The sequence below is a fragment of the Seriola lalandi genome, unplaced genomic scaffold (genome assembly GCF_002814215.2).
Source record: "Seriola lalandi dorsalis isolate HSWRI2012SDOR001 ecotype SW California unplaced genomic scaffold, Sedor1 jcf7180002054657, whole genome shotgun sequence".
NCBI classification, from domain to species: Eukaryota; Metazoa; Chordata; class Actinopteri; order Carangiformes; family Carangidae; genus Seriola; species Seriola lalandi.
The window spans coordinates 60,078-81,383 of record NW_019525210.1 but is presented as its reverse complement, the minus strand read 5'-3'; the positions used below and the strand labels follow the sequence as shown (position 1 = coordinate 81,383).

Genomic DNA, 21,306 nt, shown 5'->3' with positions numbered 1-21,306 from the left:
AAAATATTAAAGACACCTCTCAGGATAATCTAAAACAATTCAACAGCACCACAAACTACAGCTGCCAATTAGTTTTCTGAAATAGTTTCAACAAAAAATGAAAATTTGGCCATATATTGTATCTGCAGCAATTAAATGGTTCCTTGCTATATAATGTAGTTGTAGGCAACATGACATTCTCCTATGAAGATATATTTTGTACTCTTACAAGTGTGTTTTACTAGGCCTATATTGTAATTCATATCAGTTTATAAACCAGCCTCCACAGGATTTTAGTTGTTGATAAATAGATTAATAAACAATTAAATCTGTTTACAACTACATAGTGTGTTATAAAACATTGATTGTTTATATACTGCTTTAAAATTCTTAATAGGGGACTTAAAGTACAGGGATACCAAACAAATTGAACAGGTATGTAAACAAAAATAAGACAAAAAAATCAGGGGGTTTAAAGCCTTTTTAAAGTCATAAGTTTTAATGATATAAACGTAAAGGTTGAATTCTTTTTTTGAATTTACAAGGTGAAATTATTCGTCTTTTTGTGAAAATAACGTGAACCAGACACCACGTGTTGAAAATACCAAGTCATTACTTTTATTAGCAACAATAAAACCAGAGGAACTCGAACATACCATAAGTAACATTTCCGACTTCCGCACTGGGGGAAGTGGGAGTTTACAGGAAGCACCTGAACGTCGCACCACATTACCAGCACTCCGGCGGCTGAGAACAGAGAAGGTAGGAACTGTAACAGTTTTTAACTGTGATTTACCGACGTTAAATACTGAAATATCACCGCTGAAATATTGTGATTCTTCAGAGTCACTCTTGTCATTGTAAGATCTGTGACTGTTAGCCCGCCGACGGCTAACTCTGCTAACCGGCAGCTGTCAAAACAAACCATTTCCTTTAGCTAACTTTCCGCTAGCTTGGCTGTTAAATCTCTGCTGAAATTTACCGGTCTGTTTTCACTGGTTAACCAGAGCAACAGCAAGGCTAATTGTCTCTTAGGCAACACTTATGTAGGCCTATAAGGTGTTATTTTGTGAACGTGTTTATTTTTAACTCATTTCAAACAGGCCTTTTTGTTGTGGGTGGGGGTCTGGCGGATGTAAATTAGCTACCGACCCAACTTCGCTAACGTTAGCTAGGTTCGTAGGAGTGAACTTTTCAACATTTAGTTGCTTATAAATCCTGTCAACAGGTTGTAACATACTTTAATAACTTTTAATTATATACAAACTAACTAACAGACAAGCTGATCTGCGAGAAAGGCGTTAATGATGTTTTTTGTAGGTTATCGCCACAGTTTTCTATGCGGAAGTGACCGAAAAGCAATAAAACTTGTTTGGAATGAGATGGATATCACACAATGTGTGGCTTAACAACAAAAATAAATAAGTTAGCCGTCTGTGAGACTATTAAAATTCGTATACGATATGTAAGTCAATTAGCAGCAATGTTGAAGGAAATACAGCTTTTGTATATTTTCCTATAAGTAATATCTTACCGAAAATTGATTGATTCCAGTTTTGATTATTGATTTATTGAAAATTAAACTGCAAGTATTTTGATAATCAATTAAGCCTTTTAATTTGAAAATTTCTTCAGGCTTGAACTGTAAGTCAGACATAATAAAATATTTGAAGACGTCACCCTTGGAGTTTGGGGAATTTCGGGTAATTTTTGCAGTTTTTTGACATTTTATACACTAATTGATTGAGAAGGTAATGATCAGATTAATTGATGATGCAAATAATCATTAGTTGCAGCTGGAAAGGAATGATTTCGATTTTTTTGGCTGTAGATCAAAGTTAATTAGAGCTGAAAATGTTTTGGTTGATTTATCAGCAAGATGATTGATGAATTGGCAACTGTTCTCATAATCAATGAATTGTTTTTGTCATTTTTCCACCAGAAATGCCAAACATTCTCTGGTTCCAGCTTCTCAGACACATGAACGTTTAGGTTTTCTCTGTTTTTTTTGTTTAACAGTGAGCACATTACTTTTGAATTTGAAATTCTGGGTGAATTTGTTTTCACAGCCTCAGTGGTGCAGATACATGCAATAGGCTACTTGCAGGCAGTTATTGTCATCATCAATTAATCTACATATTTTGTTGGTTAACTGCTGGTTAAATAGCTTTGTCTATAAAATGTCAAAATAATGTAAAATTGCTCATTAAAATTCCCCAGAGTGCAAGGTGACAAATTCACATTTCTTAAGAATTGGGTCTGGTAATTATATTTTCAGATATTTTGTGAAGAAATCAATGGATCCGATTAATCAAGAATATAATCCTAAATTAGTTTGATTTATTTTTGGATTGAAAAATTACTTTCACCTGATATCTTTCAAATCATAGTTCATAGTTGTAGACAAACAAAGTAGGATAAAATCCTCACATTTGAGAATCTGAAAATGACAAGTGTGACATTTTATGTCACATTTATGTCACAGTTACTTTTGCACAAATCGATTAATCATCTAATCTTTTCATCAGTAAGCCGCTGGTAACTTGTGAATTTTAGTTAAGCCTTCTGTGAAAGATGAAATTTCATAAGAGTTGTTGAGCAGTTGTTCAATTTCAAAAAAATTAACCCCTATCCAGTTAAAGAGTGGTTCATTAATTAAAATAAATGCTGAGCCAGTAGTTAAAATAATCTCTTTCTGCATCTCTAAGCGCTGCTGATTGCAAAACAGAACCACCTCGATGAAGATAATATTGTGTAGAAGAAACAATAGTGCATTTAAAAGACATGGCTGCCACTAACCGCCACATTAAAAATGATCACTGTGGAGTGAATTGTTCTGACATAACTGGTGTCATCGTCCCTGCAGATGACCAGTTAACTTGTCCCTGACTCATCAGAGTTCAGCTGAGTGCTGCCACTGCCAAATGGCTCAAACAAAGAGCCAGTGATGAAGTGGCAGACCATACCCCTTTACCATTGTGCCCCTTAATGAAGCAGCAGCGTGGGTATGCGAGCTGCTCGGCGTCAGTGTGGTCACAGGATCTCCAGACAGTGTGTAGTAAACATGGCATTACACAGCTACCACTGTTTCCATCAACTGTCTCTCACTCAGTCTGCTTACAGATGCTCATGTCACCCCAGGTAACCTTGACACAGACAGACAGAAGGCTGCAGCTTGTTTACATGAAACTTACAAGACAAGACGAGGAAAAGTGGAGAAGGAATTTTACTATCTGTCTACAGGCTACCCGCCTTAGTTACCAAGTATTTTCTTGATTAATATTATTGTTTGGTCCATAAGATGTCAGAAAATGCTCATCACACTTTCTTAAAGCCCAAGTTGACAAGTCTTCAATTCATGTTTTTTTTTTGAGTCCAAATCCCAAATTGATTCATTTTAAAAGCATAGGAAACTAAGAAAACTTCCAAATATTCACGTTTGAGAAGCTGCTTAAAAATGACTTGAAGGATTAATCGTTTATCAAAACGTTATTTTTCTGTCAGTTCCCTGTAGGGTGATTGACTAATCATGTCACTTCTGCGAAAGTCAAAAGTTTCAAATGGGACGAAAAAGGAGAGATCATACTTTTAACCTTAAAACAATAAATCATCGCTTACACGCTGCTTTTAACTTGCAAATATAATCTGTGATTTTGGATTTTAAGAGTGTCTGGGATATTTTGAGAGCAAAGAAATAAAACACAGAAACTGCGCAACACTGGATACGGTGTTCAGTTATGAAAAGGAAAAAGATTCATTTCGGCACAATTATGTAATCTAATTATTAAATCACAACTGGAGCAAATGATTACTTTAATTACCAATTAATCCAGTGATTACCCTCTTGATTATTCTGGTAGTTGTATATTAGTGCCTATTACAAGTTATAGGGTGTTGAAATTGCTTATTTTTCCTTTCTTTCTGCCTTAAAGACAAATAGCAGAGAACTGAAATTAACCAATATGAAAGTGAAAAATCAAGAACCTCTCTCCATATGTGAAGCTGTAATTATCAAATATTTGTCTATTAAGAATTTACTTCCTCAAATTATAATTTACTATGAAATTTCTCTTACTCAAGTAATCAGTTGAACTAATTTCCATCAGTAAATTTCATATTATTCATGTATTTTGGAATAAGTGTCTTAAACTCAGCAGATGTAAATAAAACCATTAGATGAAATAAAATGAATGGTTCAGATAGGTTATGGTTTGATAATTTACATGTAGGAGTAGTATAATCTGTTTTAGCATAAAACAAAAACAGTGTTTTATTCAGGCAAAGTTCTTGTACAAGAGTCTGACCAAGCACTTGATGCCAACTTTTGTACTTGTACGGTTTTTGATACTTAGAGCTACTGACACTTTTCAGTCAGTCATCAAAAAGTAGTGAAGTCCGACATCAGCCCGAGGTATGGACGGTTTTTGTCTCCTCGCCTACTTAGAGCTTTTCAGTCAAAAAGTGTGAATGACCTTCTCTTTCCCTGACCTCCCTGCCTCACCTTCACTCTTCCTCTACCTTCCTCCTCCTCAGATGCAGACTATAAAGTGCGTGGTGGTGGGTGACGGTGCGGTGGGGAAGACCTGCCTGCTCATCTCCTACACCACCAACAAGTTTCCCTCTGAATACGTCCCCACGGTGAGTAGGACTAATAACGCAAACAAATCACCTGACAATTTTCATTTCACTGCGGCAAACTGATCATGACTGACATAGAAGTGACACTCTGTAGTAGTTACGTCAAAGTCCTTATAGGTGGGTCTTGCCGCTCGGCAGCCATCTTGGCACCGCCCTGAGGCAGTTATTTCAGGCTAACAAGACCAGGGGAGAGAGTAGAGATGGGTATCGTTAAGATTTTAACAGTAGTACTACTTGTATCAACACCACTGTACTTTAACAGTACTCTTATTGGTGATTTTTGTTGTAAGGGGAAAAAAAACTAAGAACAGAATTAATATTGCTGTTTTTCTCATTTATACTCGATTAACATTAACTCCAGGGTGACGCAGAGCTGCCCCCGCCCCTCACACACACAGGGTCAGTGAGAGAGAGAGAGAGAGAGAGAAGTCTCTCCTCTGGATTAGGAACAGCGAAAAGGCATCGTTCATAGACGAATGTCTTGATCAGAAACGGAGTTGGCGAGATAAAATTTGCGAGAACTTTTATGTCGCAATAATATATAGGAAATCAATTTTCTTAATTTCTCAACTACTGAGAGCAGAACCGATAATGTCGGAACTTATCGATGCTCCGGTGTTTAAAAATTTAGCCCGGGGGCCCGTTTTTAATTCAGGGTTTCGGTACCCGTCCCTAGGAGGGAGCCATAACTTCAATTTCAATGGTCACCAGGACGTAAAAACCACATGTACAAAGTCACCTCGAACCTGATTTAAAAAACTGCTCGAATAGTTTGGTAACTTTGCCCCAAAATAAGGTTTAGACTTCTACTACACTACTGTTACAACTGTTGTAAACCTCATCTGTGCACTACGATTGGCTTGATATCGGCTGTTGGCACATGATTGGATGTTTCAGAGGCGGGGCGAGACTTGTCATACAACAGCCATCTTTGGGGACTATTCTGTTCTTTAAGTTTGTTTCCTCCCTAATAATATCTCTGATAACGTTTTCCATTTACTGCTCTGAACACTCTGCAGCTAACACCTGTGGCTGTTTCCTGTCACACAGGAAGTCGTGCTTGTTTATAGTTTGTCTGGACTGAACAGACATGAAAAGGACGATGGAGTGTCACCGAAACTAATGTTACATTGTCAGAAGGCTGGACCATGTCTGCACTTTTGAGAGACATACATTTATGAAACAGGAACAGCATTTGAAAAAAAGAAGTTGCTGTTTTTCTCAATCACAAGTGTGTTGGTAATGTTTTCCCAGTGTGTTTGGTTCTTGCTGTTTGGGTGGATTCTTACGACTGCAGCCTGTTTTTGTGTGTTTGTGTGGGTTTATATATGTGTATGTACAGGACTGTGCGAAAGCTTCTGGCCCTACAAGCAAACTGAGGACATGCTTTCAAAAATAATGTCATGAATAGTTTTTATTGATCAGTTAACTTCATACAAAGAGCAGCAAACAGAAAAAAAACAAATCAAATCAGTATTTGCTATGAACAGCACCAGTTCTCTTCAGCACAACCTGCACTCACTTCTTCAGGTTCTTGGCAGGTAGGTTGTTCCAGCATCTGCCACAGTTCTTCTGTGGTTTCATGTGATCCCAGACTGAATTCATGATGTTGAGATCAGGGATCTGTGGGGGTCAGAACATCTTCTGCATGACTCCTTGTTCTTTTTGTCTATGAAGATTGTTCTTTATGACTCTGGCTGCATGTTCTGGGCTCATTTGTCCTGCTGCAGAATGAATCTGAGACCTCCTGATGATGGAGTAGAATCTAAACATCTAAAGTGCCTTAATCTTTTGCACAGTACTGTATATGTATGTGTACATGTACAGTTGTTTACTTTCATGTACCAGCAGCGAGTTTGTCTCCCTACACTTCCTGTTTGACTCTTCACTATTCAGAAGTGTTGTGTCATGCTGAAGCAGCACAATCAGGGTGCAGCAGCCTCAAAGCCTCTGGAGACTGATATAAAATCCAGACTGTCGCCTCAGCCTCATCGATCCTGCAAACTCTGACTTTTTGGTTTGGGACAGTCAGAAAACAGCTGACCGACTGTTGACATGCAGGACCGTGCTGCTGGAAATATCTGAAGTATCCCCAATTGATGGGCAGCTTCACCGAGCGGTGGCTGCTAACTGATGAGTAATTGTCTACTGTTTTCTATTGGTACCACATCGCTCCATCTGTCAGTGGTCAGCACAGTGTTATCATAGGATTACAGAACCAACAGTGCTGACTCAGCTTTATCTTCTTCTTCCTGTCTGACTGTCTCACGCACCTCGTATAAATTCATAGTTAGATTTAAATATGGAGACATGTCACTTATTGATATTTACTATTTAAAGTGGGCAACTAGATAAAGTACATTTACTCACAATACATAATAATATTGTAATATAATAAAGAATAAAGTTACAGTACTTTAAAATAAAGTTGAAATATTTTGAGGAGTAAGTTGTAACATTGTAAAAATAAAGTCATAATTTCAAGACAAACGTCATAAACATCAACTTTATTCTGGAGAGTTTGAATCATTCTTGTCTTATCAACAAGAAAAAGTTGAAAATAAAAAATAATTAAAAAATATTAAAATAAAATTTTTTTATTATTGCGGGATGTTTATTTTGATACTTTGTCATAGTGAACAATTAAAAAATTATTTACTTTTAAAAACTTTATTCTTGAAATAAATGAATATTGTCGCATTGTTTTGTGACCCATTATTATTTTTATTGCACACCTAACATCCTGCTCCTGCCTGTTGTATCCCGTTGTCCCCATGACAAATATTGTAGATTTATCTTAAACCTTTGAAACCAACGATCACAACTGATGGTTTGATTGGTTGTCGTGCAGCCCCGAGCTGAATGACCAGCGGCGCTGAACAAAACACTAAAAACTTTCAACCTTTCAGCTGCTCGCCCTTTAAATAAGATTATTGTATTTAGCGAGAGCTAATGTTTTTACACACTGTCATCCTCTTCTTCATCCTTCTGGCAGTCTCAGCACAATGTCAGATATCAATAGAGGAAGACACTGACTTCTGCTCATTCTCCTTAAGTGTGAACAGCTGTTACAGAAATAAATTCATCCCTGTGACCATACACAAACTTTTTATTTCGTCATAACGCTATTGTGTGTTTGTGTTGTTTCCTGTCAGTCAGCTGACAGCCACCGCAATAACAAATCAGGAGAGAGGAAGAGGAAGTCTCTTCTAGGAAATAATTCCTCAAAAACATGTGGCCTCACAAGAATCTAATGTCACATCTGTAGCGTTTCATCTGGACCGTTGCAGCTCTAAATAACACAAATACTCTCTGGCTTGTGTTCTGTGTGGCTGCGGCTCTTTTCCACAGTGACTCGTCTGTGTTGTGATCAGACTGTTTCCAGCAGCTTCTGTAGTCTGAGCTCCATCCAAACACATTATCATCACAAAACTGTATCTGCTTGTGTGTGTGTGTGTGTGTGTGTGTGTGTGTGTGTGTGTGTGTGTGTGTGTGTGTGTGTGTGTGTGGGGCGTGTGGGGCGTGTGGGGGGCTTGTATTTTTATTGAACTATATGAGTGTGTGTGTCTCAGTGCCTCACTCCTCCGCCGTGCCTCAACATATCACAGTATGTTTCTGCTAAACTTGAACTGACTTGTACTTCGTCCTCTGTGTGTTTGTGTGTATGTTGCTGTGCATGTTTGTGCGTTACGACCTGAACTGTCTTGTCATTCTTTCTGAGTGAAGTCCAAAGCTTTCTCTTAGTCTGGAAAAACAAAACCTGCAAGTTGTTATGACGATATCATTTTTATGTCATGCTTGCAGCACAGCTCTAAGGATGCTGATGTCTGTCAGTCGGTTGGTCCAGTTCTTTGGTCCAGACTGAAATATCTCAACAGCTATCACCATTAAATTTTATACAGACGTTTACAATCCCCAGAGGATGAATTTTAACAACTTAAATGATCCTATGAGATCTAGCACCACCAGAGGGCCAACATTTTAATTTGTCCGTTTTTTTTTGTGTAAAAAAACCTGCCAACCTAATCGCAATCTCGTCAGCCTCAGCTGCACTTTGTGTTTAGTGCTAATTAGCAAATGATGGCATGCTAACAGCCTAAAGTGTGATGGTGAACATGATAATCATGATATCTGCTAAACGGCACTTCAGCATTCATTGTGAGCATGTTAGCATTAGCAACATGCTGGTTTTAACTCTGGACAGGTATGATTGACAGGTATGGATCTTCTCATTAAACTCCAATAAATGTATGTCCCTAAATGACAAACCTTTTATTTTGAAATCAGGTTTACAACGATGAGGCTTTGTTTGAAGATGCTGGAAATTTTCAGTGCTAGTGCCGATAGCATGCCTCACCAGCTGACAGAAAATCATCAGCCAGCTGTTCTGACAATTTATTCAGACATTTAATTATGTTCATTTGAGCTTCAGTGAATATTCTCTGACATTTTTCAAACAATCAATCAATTATCAAAGAAAATATTATAAATCTGAAAAATATAAATGAATATGAAAATACTTGATAATTAAAACAAATAAATTGCAGTTTCATAAAACGAAACTTTACAGCAAACGTAAACTAAAGCAATAAAGGTCCTAATAGTGGATTTTGACAAGAGAAGGCAACAACATGGAGGACCTGTCACTGTTAATATTCTACTTCAGTGGTACAAATTACATGGCCCCAAATCATACGGAGTAAATCTGAGGCTTTTGAGGCCCCTGGGAAGTTGCCCACTTTGCCTGGTTGGTAATCCAGCCTTGTCCAAAATTCTAATTTAGCAAGTGCAGAAGAACTTGCCAAAAGAAAATCTTAAACTGGCAAAATAATCATTTAAATCAGAGACTATCTGATCAAAGATGCCAGCTTTCAGTGTGTTGCTAACTGCTGCTACAGACAAACTGTTCAACCAGCATTTCCAGTCACCCACTGTGAGCCTGCCTCTGTAAATAAAGACCAAACAGATACAGGAGGAAACGCAGCTTAAATCCATGTTTGTAACACTTGATGTACTTTCCTATCCTACAGGCTACATCCTGTAGTTCATCCGGAGCCTGCCTGTGCTTACGGAGCGTCATTAAAATCAAACGGTTGTCTGCAGGTTACAGCGGGCCACAGCAGGTCGACATGTCGAAGCCGTGCTGTGTATTCAAGCAAGGCACAGCGAGTATAAAACCCTCCCTGCTTCAGTTCACCGCCCCGCTCACAAAGCTGAGGTTAGCAGGCATGTCGGGGCCGTGCTGTTTGTTATTGCACATGGCAGCAGCCTGAAGGTACGACTGTGATGAAACAGGGAGGAGGGGAGCGAGTCGGTTCACCTGAACAGCACCACAGCAATACTCCCTTTGCCAGCATTCAGCTTGTTCACATTCTTCAACACCACACGGATTCTCTAATCGTTCTGTAATGTGGATATTTACAGACATTTAAAATGGTTTGAACCTGATTATGGTCAATTTAGCTGCTGAATTGAATAAGATACTACATTTACATGCGTTATTAGTTATAGAAGGCCCTACCCTTGGAAACAGGTTATGTCCCGTATTCCCACAAGCCAGTAACAATTTAAGAACATAATTGCGATGTTATTCAGATTTATGTTGCCAGAGAGAGAGACACCACTGTCACTGTGAAATGTGATTAAATCACAGCTTCACAGTCCTGAAGCAGCAGCCTGATTGCAGACCTCTAAACGCCCACATCGCTAAATCTGGTCAGTGATTCAAGCAGGTCTGAGGTTGAGCTCCTTGACTGTTGTTTCCCACAGATGATGAAATAATTGACCATATAATCGCAGCTTTGTAGGCAGAATTAAGACCATAGGTCGTGTGTGTGTGTGTGTGTGTGTGTGTGTGTGTGTGTGTGTGTGTGTGTGTGTGTGTGTGTGTGTGTGTATGTGTGCGCGCCAAAGCCAAAACAATAGCAGCTGATTAATGGCCACAAGTGTGGATGTTACTGTCACAGCTGTGCAGGTTGTTGAAACTCCATTTACAGAAATGTCAGCGCTTAAATCAGCCTGTCTTTGCTTATTGTGAAAAGTGTTAATTGCTCCGAGCACCGGTTACACAATATATGAATCAACTGCATATGACACATCCGTCCCACAAATGCTGCATCATGTATTCATTGTTTAGGATTATTTAAAAAACCCCATCCCGTAACAGCTATCATGGACACACGGTCCTGTTGAATGAATAAAGTGGAAAAAAATTATAAATAATTCATATTATCAGGCTACTGAAGAAGCAGACTTGATTTGCTTTAATTTTATTTTAATATTAAAACACACCCATAGATTGATTACTGTTATTAATATTTGGAGAAATAAATTGGCTGTTAGTAAATCTTGATCAGTTTGAAAGAAAAAAAAAACAACTTTTTTTTCTATCTTTTTGGAAAGACACTGATAAATATTGTTGCATTGTCCCAGTATTTACACACCTACACTTCAGTGAATTTACATAATTAAGGTTTAAAACCAAAAGTAAGAACCAGCTACTCCAACACTTCCTGTCCTTTCTTGTACAAAAAAGGGTAACAACAATGGGGGGGCTACAGTGATGTGAAACTCTGTGTATGTGTGCGTGTGCGCGTGCGTGCGTGTGCGCGTGCGTGCGTGCGTGCGTGCGTGCGTGCGTGCGTGCGTGCTCTTGTGCTGCCATCATTGTGAAGTGTGAGTTTCAGACCTTGACAGAATGGACATTTTTGGAAAGTGAAGACATTTTGTCTGGTCCTCACTTCTTCTTCAAAGACTGTTTTATGTAGATTTAAGTAAGTAGGGAGTGAATGCTTCATGTCATTGAAAGTCCTTACAAGTACAAGTACAGAACAATGTGTGTGTTTAAAAATGAGAACTATATTTCCTGTTTTGTTCTGAAGAAGATCTTAAATCATACATCTTTTCACATATGTACTTCCTGTTTCCCCCCTTTTCTTTGTGCTCTCTCTCTCTCTCTGTCTTTCTCTCCAACCTTTACCTTCTTATTATTCCTCATTCTGCCCCCCTCCTCACCCATCTCTCCTCACCCCTCTCTCCTCACCCCTCTCTCCTCACCCATCTCTCCTCACCCCTCTCTCCTCACCCCTCTCTTTCTCTCAGGTGTTTGATAACTATGCAGTGACTGTGATGATCGGTGGGGAGCCATACACTCTGGGACTGTTTGACACTGCAGGTAAAAAATAAAGCCTGCTTACAGTTTATAAGGTTGTGTGTTGATTAATATAAATTAATAGAGTATTATTAATATTAGATATTAATGGAGTATCTGTTGCAGTAGCAGAAAGCTAAAATGCTGGAGAAAGTGTCAGCTAATCTCAGGATGCTCTTGTTTCAGCTGTAAAAGGGCTGTCTCTGTATTTTAGCTTTACTTGCTACATTTTGTTCAGTGTTTATTGTGGTTTGCTGTGAATCAGAGTTTGTTGTTGTTGTCTCCCCCCTCAGGCCAGGAGGACTACGACAGACTGCGACCCCTCAGCTACCCTCAGACCGACGTCTTCCTCGTCTGTTTCTCCGTCGTATCACCCTCCTCCTTTGAGAACGTCAGAGAGAAGGTTTGTTTAATCTCTCTCTGTCACCTGGTCACCTTTTCAATAACCAATAATTTCCTGTTGAGTTTTGTGTTGTGTCCGGATACAAGATAAAATGATTAATCCCACAGGGAGGAAGACAGAAATTCTAAAAAGTGGACTAGAACCACAATCTGTTTTTTTTTTTTTTTTATTAGTTGTTTTTTCGAACTGTTTTGCTGTTTAACAACCACAGAAACAGCTTTAAGTTAAACTTTCTTACTTATTTACTGTCTCAGTGTGTGAAAGTTACTGTCAACATCTCTGCACATGTGGATGATTTAGCCTTCCATTAGCATTTAGCTAATCAATGATCCAGATTTGGAGCAGGGATTTTCAGTAGTTGCAGTAAACCTTCAGCACAGGTACAGTGAAATTACTATTTATTATAAATTAAATTTGCTCAAGCAGGAAAAACGAAAACATTAGGGGAATAGAGAACAGTATGTTGCAGCAGAGTTGTGCTAGATGGCTAGAGACAGAAACTGCCCCAACACAATCTGACATCCGTCTTCACAGTGGGTGCCAGAGATTTCACACCACTGCCCGCGGACGCCATTCCTGCTGGTCGGGACTCAGGTGGATCTGAGAGACGACAGCAACACTCTGGAGAAACTGGCCAAGAACAAACAGCGAGCCCTAACCTGTGAGAGCGGAGAGAAGCTGGCCCGAGAGCTCAAGGCCGTCAAATACGTGGAGTGTTCAGCTCTCACGCAGGTAGAATCTGCAGCCGTACTCTTGTAGACAGGTCATTAAAGGACAGTAAAAAGAAATGTCTTCAACAATAACAATGTCACAAGAATTTATTACACACTTTTGTGAATTAAGAAGCGGATAATTCAGGTTTCAAAAGCCAAGTGTTTAGTTAGTGTGGAAACATCTAGTTACTAAACTGATTGCAAGAAGAGACAGGTCTGGATTAGACTGACTTAATGCAGCAGACAGTGATTGATTGATCACATCTTATATTTGCTTTGCACGGCGTCAGAATAAACAGGAAATATTCTGACGTCTTTTTTTTTTTTTTATTTAGTTAGAAAAAAATTCTGACAGATGTCTCCATCAGTTACAGTTCGGGGTGGGAGAGGAAAAACTCAGCTGCACAAACAAAAGAAGCAACGCCAACTATTGTGGATTAATCTTACAGTCTGCAGCTGTTTTAATAATGATTAATTGCTTACGCCGTTTTTTCAAGATAAAAATGCCAAACATTTGATTGTTCACTCTCTATAACTGAAGATGTGCTGCTTCTTATTGTTTTACTTTTCAATGAATTACTGTTGATGAGAGAAAACATGACATTTGAAGACATCACACCGGACGCTAGACGACTGTGAGGGACATTTTTCACGAATTTCTTCTTTCTTTTTTTTTTCATCGACCTAATCATGACTCGTGGTTAATACGTGTAACACATGGGCGTAAAAACACTGAGCAGCAAGTCCCAAGTTCAACTCCAGTCTGACCAGACCACTTACTGCATGTCACTCCCCCGCTCTCTCTCCCCACATTTCCTGTCTGTCGTAACTGCCACTGTCAAATAAAGACATAAAATGCCCAAGAAAATAGCTTCCAAATATACTGTATATATAACAATAATTGGCAGATTAATCAGATTAATCAGTGATTGGAATAATAAATTACAGACCTCATAGTGAGTTTCAATGTCACTGAATGAAGATGATCAGTCACCCTTTAGATTGTTGCATGAAGTTGCTAAATTTCAACAGACAGAACTGAAAGATACTGAAAGACTTTCAGAATGATTCGTAGAGCTCCTGTCTGGAATAAAACCAGCTGTTCTGTACTCACCTGACACATTTGCTCCTTTTATACTTATGTTTTCTAATGAAATACAGGTCTGTGATGATCCGTAGCAGAATGACATGAACGCTTTGTCTGCAGTAGAAGAAGAAGAAAAAACGGGCACGACAGAGTCAAAGTGTTCTTGTAAAACATTTTTGTGTCAGCCTTTATCACAGTTTATCTTTAATGATGAACTTTTCCACCTGAACCAAACGGAAAAATATTTTTGCTATATTTTGTTTTTTCTTGTTATTTCTGGCGTTTCCACTCAGTTCTTTGTTTTATTTTTATGAGCAAACAAAGCTCATCAGTTTTTCTCTCTCTGTCTTTGTCTCAGAGGGGACTGAAGAACGTTTTCGATGAGGCCATCCTGGCAGCTCTGGAGCCTCCAGACAACAAACCCAAGAAGCGCTGTGTCCTGCTATAGACGCCACAGGAGGAGGAGGAGGAGGAGGAGGAGGAGGAAGTGGAAGTGGAGGTGGACGGGGGTGAAGAGATAAACCCAGACGGGAACAGAGGGAGGGAGTACCGAAGGGAGGGGGGAGGGTGTGAAGGTGGATGTGGCAGACACATGTTTTAACAGTGCCTTCAGCCTTAGTGACTTAATGCGGGTGTGGTGTTGGAACGGACACAGGCTTTATTTTTCGTCATAGATACGTGTCGCCATAACAAAACTAACACATTTGAAAAGCACGCCTAACCAGGAAACAGGCTTTTGTTAACAGGAGGAGGCGGGTCGCGCAGTAGAGAGGTTTGAATCTCAGATTAAAGATACAGACAGTGGATGGAGTCACGGTTACAGCTGAAACTGGAAACCAACTCTCTTAAGCTTTCAAAAGCTTCCAACACAGATTATAAACATCTTCAAGCTAAAGAATTGTATAAAATATGTGGAATAAATTTCAGAGGGAAAAAAAATGTGTTTGTTCAGTGAACACAGCTGTAGATCACACTCCTTTTTTGCCGTTGATGTGAGTCCTGCACCAATCGAATTTAGAGAACTAATTTAGGTCTTTCAATATTAACTTTACCACCTGAGTTAAACAAAAATAAAATGTTTCTGATATTTTGTCTTTTCCACTGCAAACTGACCCACTATCATGGAAACATAGTCCAGAAGCAAAATGAACCGGCTATATTTGAAACTCGACACATTCTGGATAATTATGAGGAGGAGAATGGCTGCTTCGATCATAACCATTATAATTCTAATCACAATTTAACCCAAGTAGTTAGGTCCTTTCAAAAAGTTTGAAATCGAGCAAGTTGCTGTCATCACATTTACAACTGAGAAGCAAAATGAACCGGCTATATTTGAAACTCGACACATTCTGGATAATTATGAGGAGGAGAATGGCTGCTTCGATCATAACCATTATAATTCTAATCACAATTTAACCCAAGTAGTTAGGTCCTTTCAAAAAGTTTGAAATCGAGCAAGTTGCTGTCATCACATTTACAACTGACCAAAGTTAGAAAAATAATTCTTTGAAGCATAACACACATACTGGTGTAATCGCATCCTTTCCACCTCTGCTTCTGTTAGAGTTTACATTTAGAAGATAAAATCAGAAGAGAAGGCACCATCAGTGATATTTGTTACCAGCACAAAGTCGGATTAAAACAAGAGAAAGAACGCTGTCCTTAAGCAAAAAATAATGGTGCTTAATTTAAAGATGCCCGAAGCAGAGACATGATCCAGCTGATCTACATTCCCTGCAGCCTCAGAGACCAGAGGTTCAACTGTCGACAGTGTTGTTGTTAAAAAATAAAAAAAATATCTACTAATCAGTGGTGACTATAACCTGACTTCATCTATATCAGTAGAAAGAGACCAGAACTGGTAACCAGTGGAGCTTAACTGACATCTGCTTTGCAGTATAAAAGACAGGTACATGATGCAGTAGTTAATGATGATGAATATGCATATTTGCAGTAATCTAACAACAAGAGAGACGAGCGTTACAAGTTACAAACCTGACTTCCTTGCTGTCATGTGATAAATGCTGCTTTCCAAAATGTCAGAAATAAATTATTCAAACCTCAGAATTTCCTCCAAATGTCTGGAAACATGAGAAACGTGTTGAAGTCACAGGGTTTTCACGTGACAACAAAGAGGGTGATTATTTGGCAATTCGAACATTTGCACATAACAGCACTTTTTTTTTTTTAACTTCTCTGTCCTGACGTCTCGTCAGGGACACGTCCCATCCAGAACCGAACACTCCAGCTCCACTGAGCTGTGAGTCACACTGTCAGTGGAGATCCAGTACGTGTTTTCCTGAAAATCACAACCACATACCACCTAATATAGAGCATTGACTGAAGGTGTTACACAAGGAATTTTAACATCATTAATCAACATAACATGAGTTTTGCTGCAGACAAACAGAAGTCTCAGAGCTGGACTTTCTGCTGCAAGTAAACTCTCAGAGTTTCTGGTGGCGAGGAAGAGTGACGGCCTGAAAGTCCAGAATTGCATGCTTTTCTAATCTATAATTGAAAGCTCCAAGTGGTAATTAACCCCAGGAATTGCAGATAAAAGGACATCATCTGATAAAAGTAGTCATTTTTAGTCATAAAGTGCAAAAAAAAAAAAAATTAGAAATGCCTTCATGTTACTGCATCATCAGTGACAGTCTTAACTTGTTCTGTTTGTCCATTCAAACTTCCAGCTGCTACAGAAGTTGACTGTAAATGCCTTAAAATATGCCTTACTGCTGAAAACCAGTCAAATCCTACAAAGTCAGTCCACACAGCAAAAGGTTTGAGGCTTAAATCGAATCTGCTAATTGAAATGTTTGTCACTTTTATTTTGAAATCCATATGTGAAGCTGTTGTAGTAGATGTGGCTGAGAAGCAAACATTTCACACACACACAAACACTCACACACACACACAGGACCTCCTCAAACATTGTCCACTCCTTCTTCTCTCTCCTGGCCCTACTGGAACCTCAAGTGCTCGTTGGTGTGTCAGCACCTCCCGGAGGCCTTAACGGGGAAATGCGGCTCAGTTTAAAGGTTCATCTGTGTTGTTGTGCCTCTGGGAGATCGTCAGTGTTCGAAGCTCAGATCTCAGACCTGAATTCGTAATGTCACAAGAAGCAGCTTCACAGACAGTAACTTTAGATTCGTGTGAGGAGTTTTTGCACAGATGAGCTTTGTTTAAGTTGCTCCTATAATTTTCAAATAAGAAAATGCAGGTGATAATAAGATCTTACATTTCTACAATAGATTCCTAACACTGATTGTCCTGTACCGAGGTGATAACAATTTCAATCTTTAAACTGAGGGTATTTCCCATTAAAATGAACTAAACTTCCACTCTGCTTATATATTTTTTCCATTGTTTTGGAGATGACGGTTTATTCTGATTCATGTATGAATGATTACAAGTATTATATTTTTTTTTTCTTTGCTCCTTATTGTTTCTTGAGGAACATTATTTTAGCTTCTTTTTTTTTTTTTTTTTGGACACTTGAGTTTTTATTTTCCTTTTTCTTTTTAGATATTTGTACCATTTACTTGACAGTTGAGTGCCAACAGCTTGAGTGAGTATCACTGGCCTGGTTTGTCAAACTAAACAATCCTGATAATAAGCTTCTAATCGCAGAAAAAAACAACAACATAATAACAGCTGAAGCAATAATTACAGATGTGGAAAACTCTGCTCTGTATTGAAAGATGAATGTTGGAACTGGTGGGTGTTTGGAAATAATAAAAACAGTACTTGAATGTTGTTTCACTTTGACTTGATTCTGTTTTTCTTATCATACAGTTTAACCACATTCCTCTGCTCCACCTTTTCCTTTTCTGATCATCTGCATCAGGCAACTCACGCCTGATCACTTGTTGATTGTGTCTGTTTTGTTTTTTTTCATTCTTTATTTGAAATAAAACTTTCTTTTCATGAACAAAATGTATAAGACATTGACTAGTATTGTTGTATCAGGAAATTAATTAGAACTCAGAAAACGTGTCCAATGACTTTTAATAACCCTCCAATTTAAAAAGAATTCAAAAGGTGTCCTTTTTTTATAGTCGAAGACAATTTTCATATTCAGGAACTTTCCACAGCAACGGAAAGACAACATTTTTGGTTGTGAATTTGTTTTAAAGAAATTCTCAAACTCAAAATTTAAAAAAGAAATTTTAGCACAAGCCCAAAAATAATGTTCACGAAATAATTTTCATTGCAGTTATAACCACGGTCAGACTAGAAAGCTAACCTTTAAAGTTTTACTACTGACAAATCAAGCGATATTGAACACAGGCACAAACATGGTAGAAAAGACTTTATTCTTTCTCTATGAGGCCTGTAGTAATACATTTTGTGTAGAAAACACTTAAGAACCATAAACACCAGTCTGAACCAGTGATATGCGGATCCTAAAATGCTTTAGATTTCTCAAGATTGTGTGGAGACCGAGTTAAGAGTGTGTTTTAAAAGGCAAAAAAAAAAAAGGGATTAAGCGCTTTAGAAATCATAACGGAAGATACAGAGAAACGCAAATTTAATGCTGACAGAAGGACACGTTTGGAAATAGATTAACAAAAGTAAAATTTTAGTGTTTTAAAAGAGGAAGGGAAAATTTGTCTTGAAGCTCAATGAAACGGAGCACAAAGACACAAACATAAAAGATTTTTAAAAATACATAAATCATATAATAAAAATATATGTGATGTAAAATAATCTCTCTATAAATAGTTCTTCAACGCCATTATTTAATTCCCTGATCATAACTAATTATTTTAAAGTGTACAATAATTTCCGTGGCACCTTTCAGACTCCATACTGTCTGCTCACATGTGGTCGGTGGCTGGAGGGTTAATGCAGTACCCTATAGTGAACACTAGGGGGAGGTGGTCCCCTGGTTTTAAGTGGGCCTCTGTGAATACAGTATGTAAATGACCTGGGCTCATTTTGATTGGCAGTCTAAAATGGATCCTTCAGACCGACATGGCATGGAGGATCCGAGCCACTCGATCCTTTGTCTGACTGACGGCAGCGACTGAGCCTGAAGCAGACTGAAGGAAACTGTTGACTGTTCATTCACACCACGGTCCGGTCTGTCTTTCCCCCCCTGCCCTCCTCTCCAGCCCCCTTTTCCCATCATCCCTCTCTTTCTTCTTCTTCTTCTTCTTCATCTCTGATTGTTTGAGGTTGGAGTCTCCTCAGCTTCACTAAAACCTTGAGTCGCCCCCATTTCACAACAGTCCCAGTCCACAGCGCTCACAGGGAGTTATTCTCATTATTGTAACACTTATTGTTCACAGGCATTTTATTTGCACTTAATCCCAGTGTTGTGTGTTGATTTGGGAATATGACTGTAGCTCTGTTGTTATATTAAAAGACAATAATCTGCCAGGTTATTTCATCCATCTAAATATTTGACTATAGCCTCCAAAAAACTATTTTATTCATTAATTTAACATGTTAACTACTTCCTGTACAATTTATCTCCCTATCCCAAATGTTGCTTTAAGGGCTTATCTCTATTGTCATGTATTCTGTTGTAGAACACTAAAACCCTTTCTTTCTGGTTTAATAATATATCTTCAATTATCTGTCTAAAACCAGTCAGATTTGAATATATTTAGTCTAAAAACTAGTTTCTCTCTTGTCTGTTAATTTCTCTTTTTAAAAAAAGATTTTGAACTTGATGATAAAATAAACTTTGTATGTCAGTTTCCTCAGATGCAAAACAGAATTTAGTGTTTCCTGCGTTTTTGGCCGCTGCGTTCTCTTTTTTAAAGTTTGGGGATTTGATTTTTAAATCAGGCAGACGTTTGGTCTCTAATCATTTGATTCATGGCATGAAAATCATTTAACAGATTCTTTACCTCTTGAAAATGAACATTTAAGTCTGCACCCATCTGTTTGTTGGACAAGGACTGTGACTGTATTTTCCTTAAGACAGTGTTTTTCCGCCGAGTCATTGTTCCTCCTGTCTTCACCTGATCCGTGTTGAGGTGCGATGTGTTGCTCGACACTTCCTGAAGCAAAACACTTGACTTTTTAATGAACTGGTTAAAAGTAACTAATTACTTTCATTCTAATTGAATAATTATTTCCACTTGAATGCGACACTTTCTGCTCTGTATTTAAGAAGGAAATATTTTTACTCCACTACTTTTATTTAATAATTACATTTCAGATTAATTTGTTCATTTTAAAACGATAATAAGTACGTTTTCACATATGCAAACATGCAGTTCTCAGATTTCAGTTAAATAACTTCTGAGCCTTGATGTTGAGTCTGAAAATAAAGACAAGAAAATGTATTAAATCAATAATTTAAACTTTGATTTTGGTTCCACATCAGTGCTGATCGCTTAAACCGTCTACATTTAAGTCATTTAAAGTTTTGCTCAAAAAAAAACAAAAAAAACAAACAAACGTTCTGAACATTTTTTAGAAATAAAAAGAAAATTTTTTAAACTGAAACTAAACCGGACAAATCTGTCACATTTTCAAAGTTGGTTAACCAGCAAGTTAAATCAAAGTGAGAGCTACAGTGAACTGACTGACGCTGGATCAGTTTCAGTTTTACTTCGTGAGACTTTATTTATGTGGCGGCCATCTTGTCTTGTTGCTGATTCAGCCTCTGACACTTTGACTGCTGTCTGTCCCAGCGCGCCTCGCTCTCTGCTGCTGCTGGTTCGCCTGGTGCATATTATTGGATGTCCATCTGACCTCATTATAAGTGCGTTGCCACAGGCAACCAGCCTGGAGAAGAGGGAGGAGGGGGGAGGGGGTGGAGGGGAGGAGATGAATTGCATCATGGGATAGAAACCTGACCTCTCTCTTTCTCTTTTTTTTCTTCCTTTTTTTTCTTTCTCTTCTCTCAGAGGACGCACATGTGCACGAATGCACATGTGTACACGTGCACACACGCAGCTCATGCAACTGCAGACACGCACACACGCACACACACACACAGACACACACACTTTGTCTAAACAAAGATACATCAGGGAGGAGGAGAAACAGTGTGTCGAGCCTCTTCATTCTGAGTCTGAGCAACAATACAACATTTGTTTCTGGCTGAATGTAAAGAAAAAACACAACAACAATGTACAGACACACTACGAACACTATTGTTGAAGAAAACCAACTCTGCATGTGTCCGTGTTTGCGTATTTTATGTGTTTGTTCAAGGTCAGTTTAATCTAGTTCTCAAGTTGAACTTATTTGTCCTTTAAACTTTTGTCTTTGCGATCGCACGATAAACTTAGCGTGTCTGCGTTTGCATGTTGTGTGTGAGTGAGTCTGCATGTGCAGAGTTTGCATGTGATATTGTGTGTTCAGC

The 21,306-nt window shown here is 38.4% G+C and overlaps 1 protein-coding gene across 1 annotated transcript; it reads left to right on the top strand.

The window, feature by feature from the left end:
• Positions 1-670: 670 nt before the first annotated feature.
• On the top strand, positions 671-14,665 carry LOC111665702 (cell division control protein 42 homolog). The gene is made up of 6 exons (XM_023420771.2): positions 671-741; positions 4,513-4,617; positions 11,719-11,791; positions 12,061-12,170; positions 12,705-12,902; positions 14,329-14,665. The coding sequence occupies exons 2-6, from the start codon at positions 4,513-4,515 to the stop codon at positions 14,416-14,418; spliced, it is 576 nt and encodes a 191-aa protein (XP_023276539.1). The 5' UTR covers positions 671-741; the 3' UTR covers positions 14,419-14,665.
• The last annotated feature ends 6,641 nt before the right edge of the window (positions 14,666-21,306 follow it).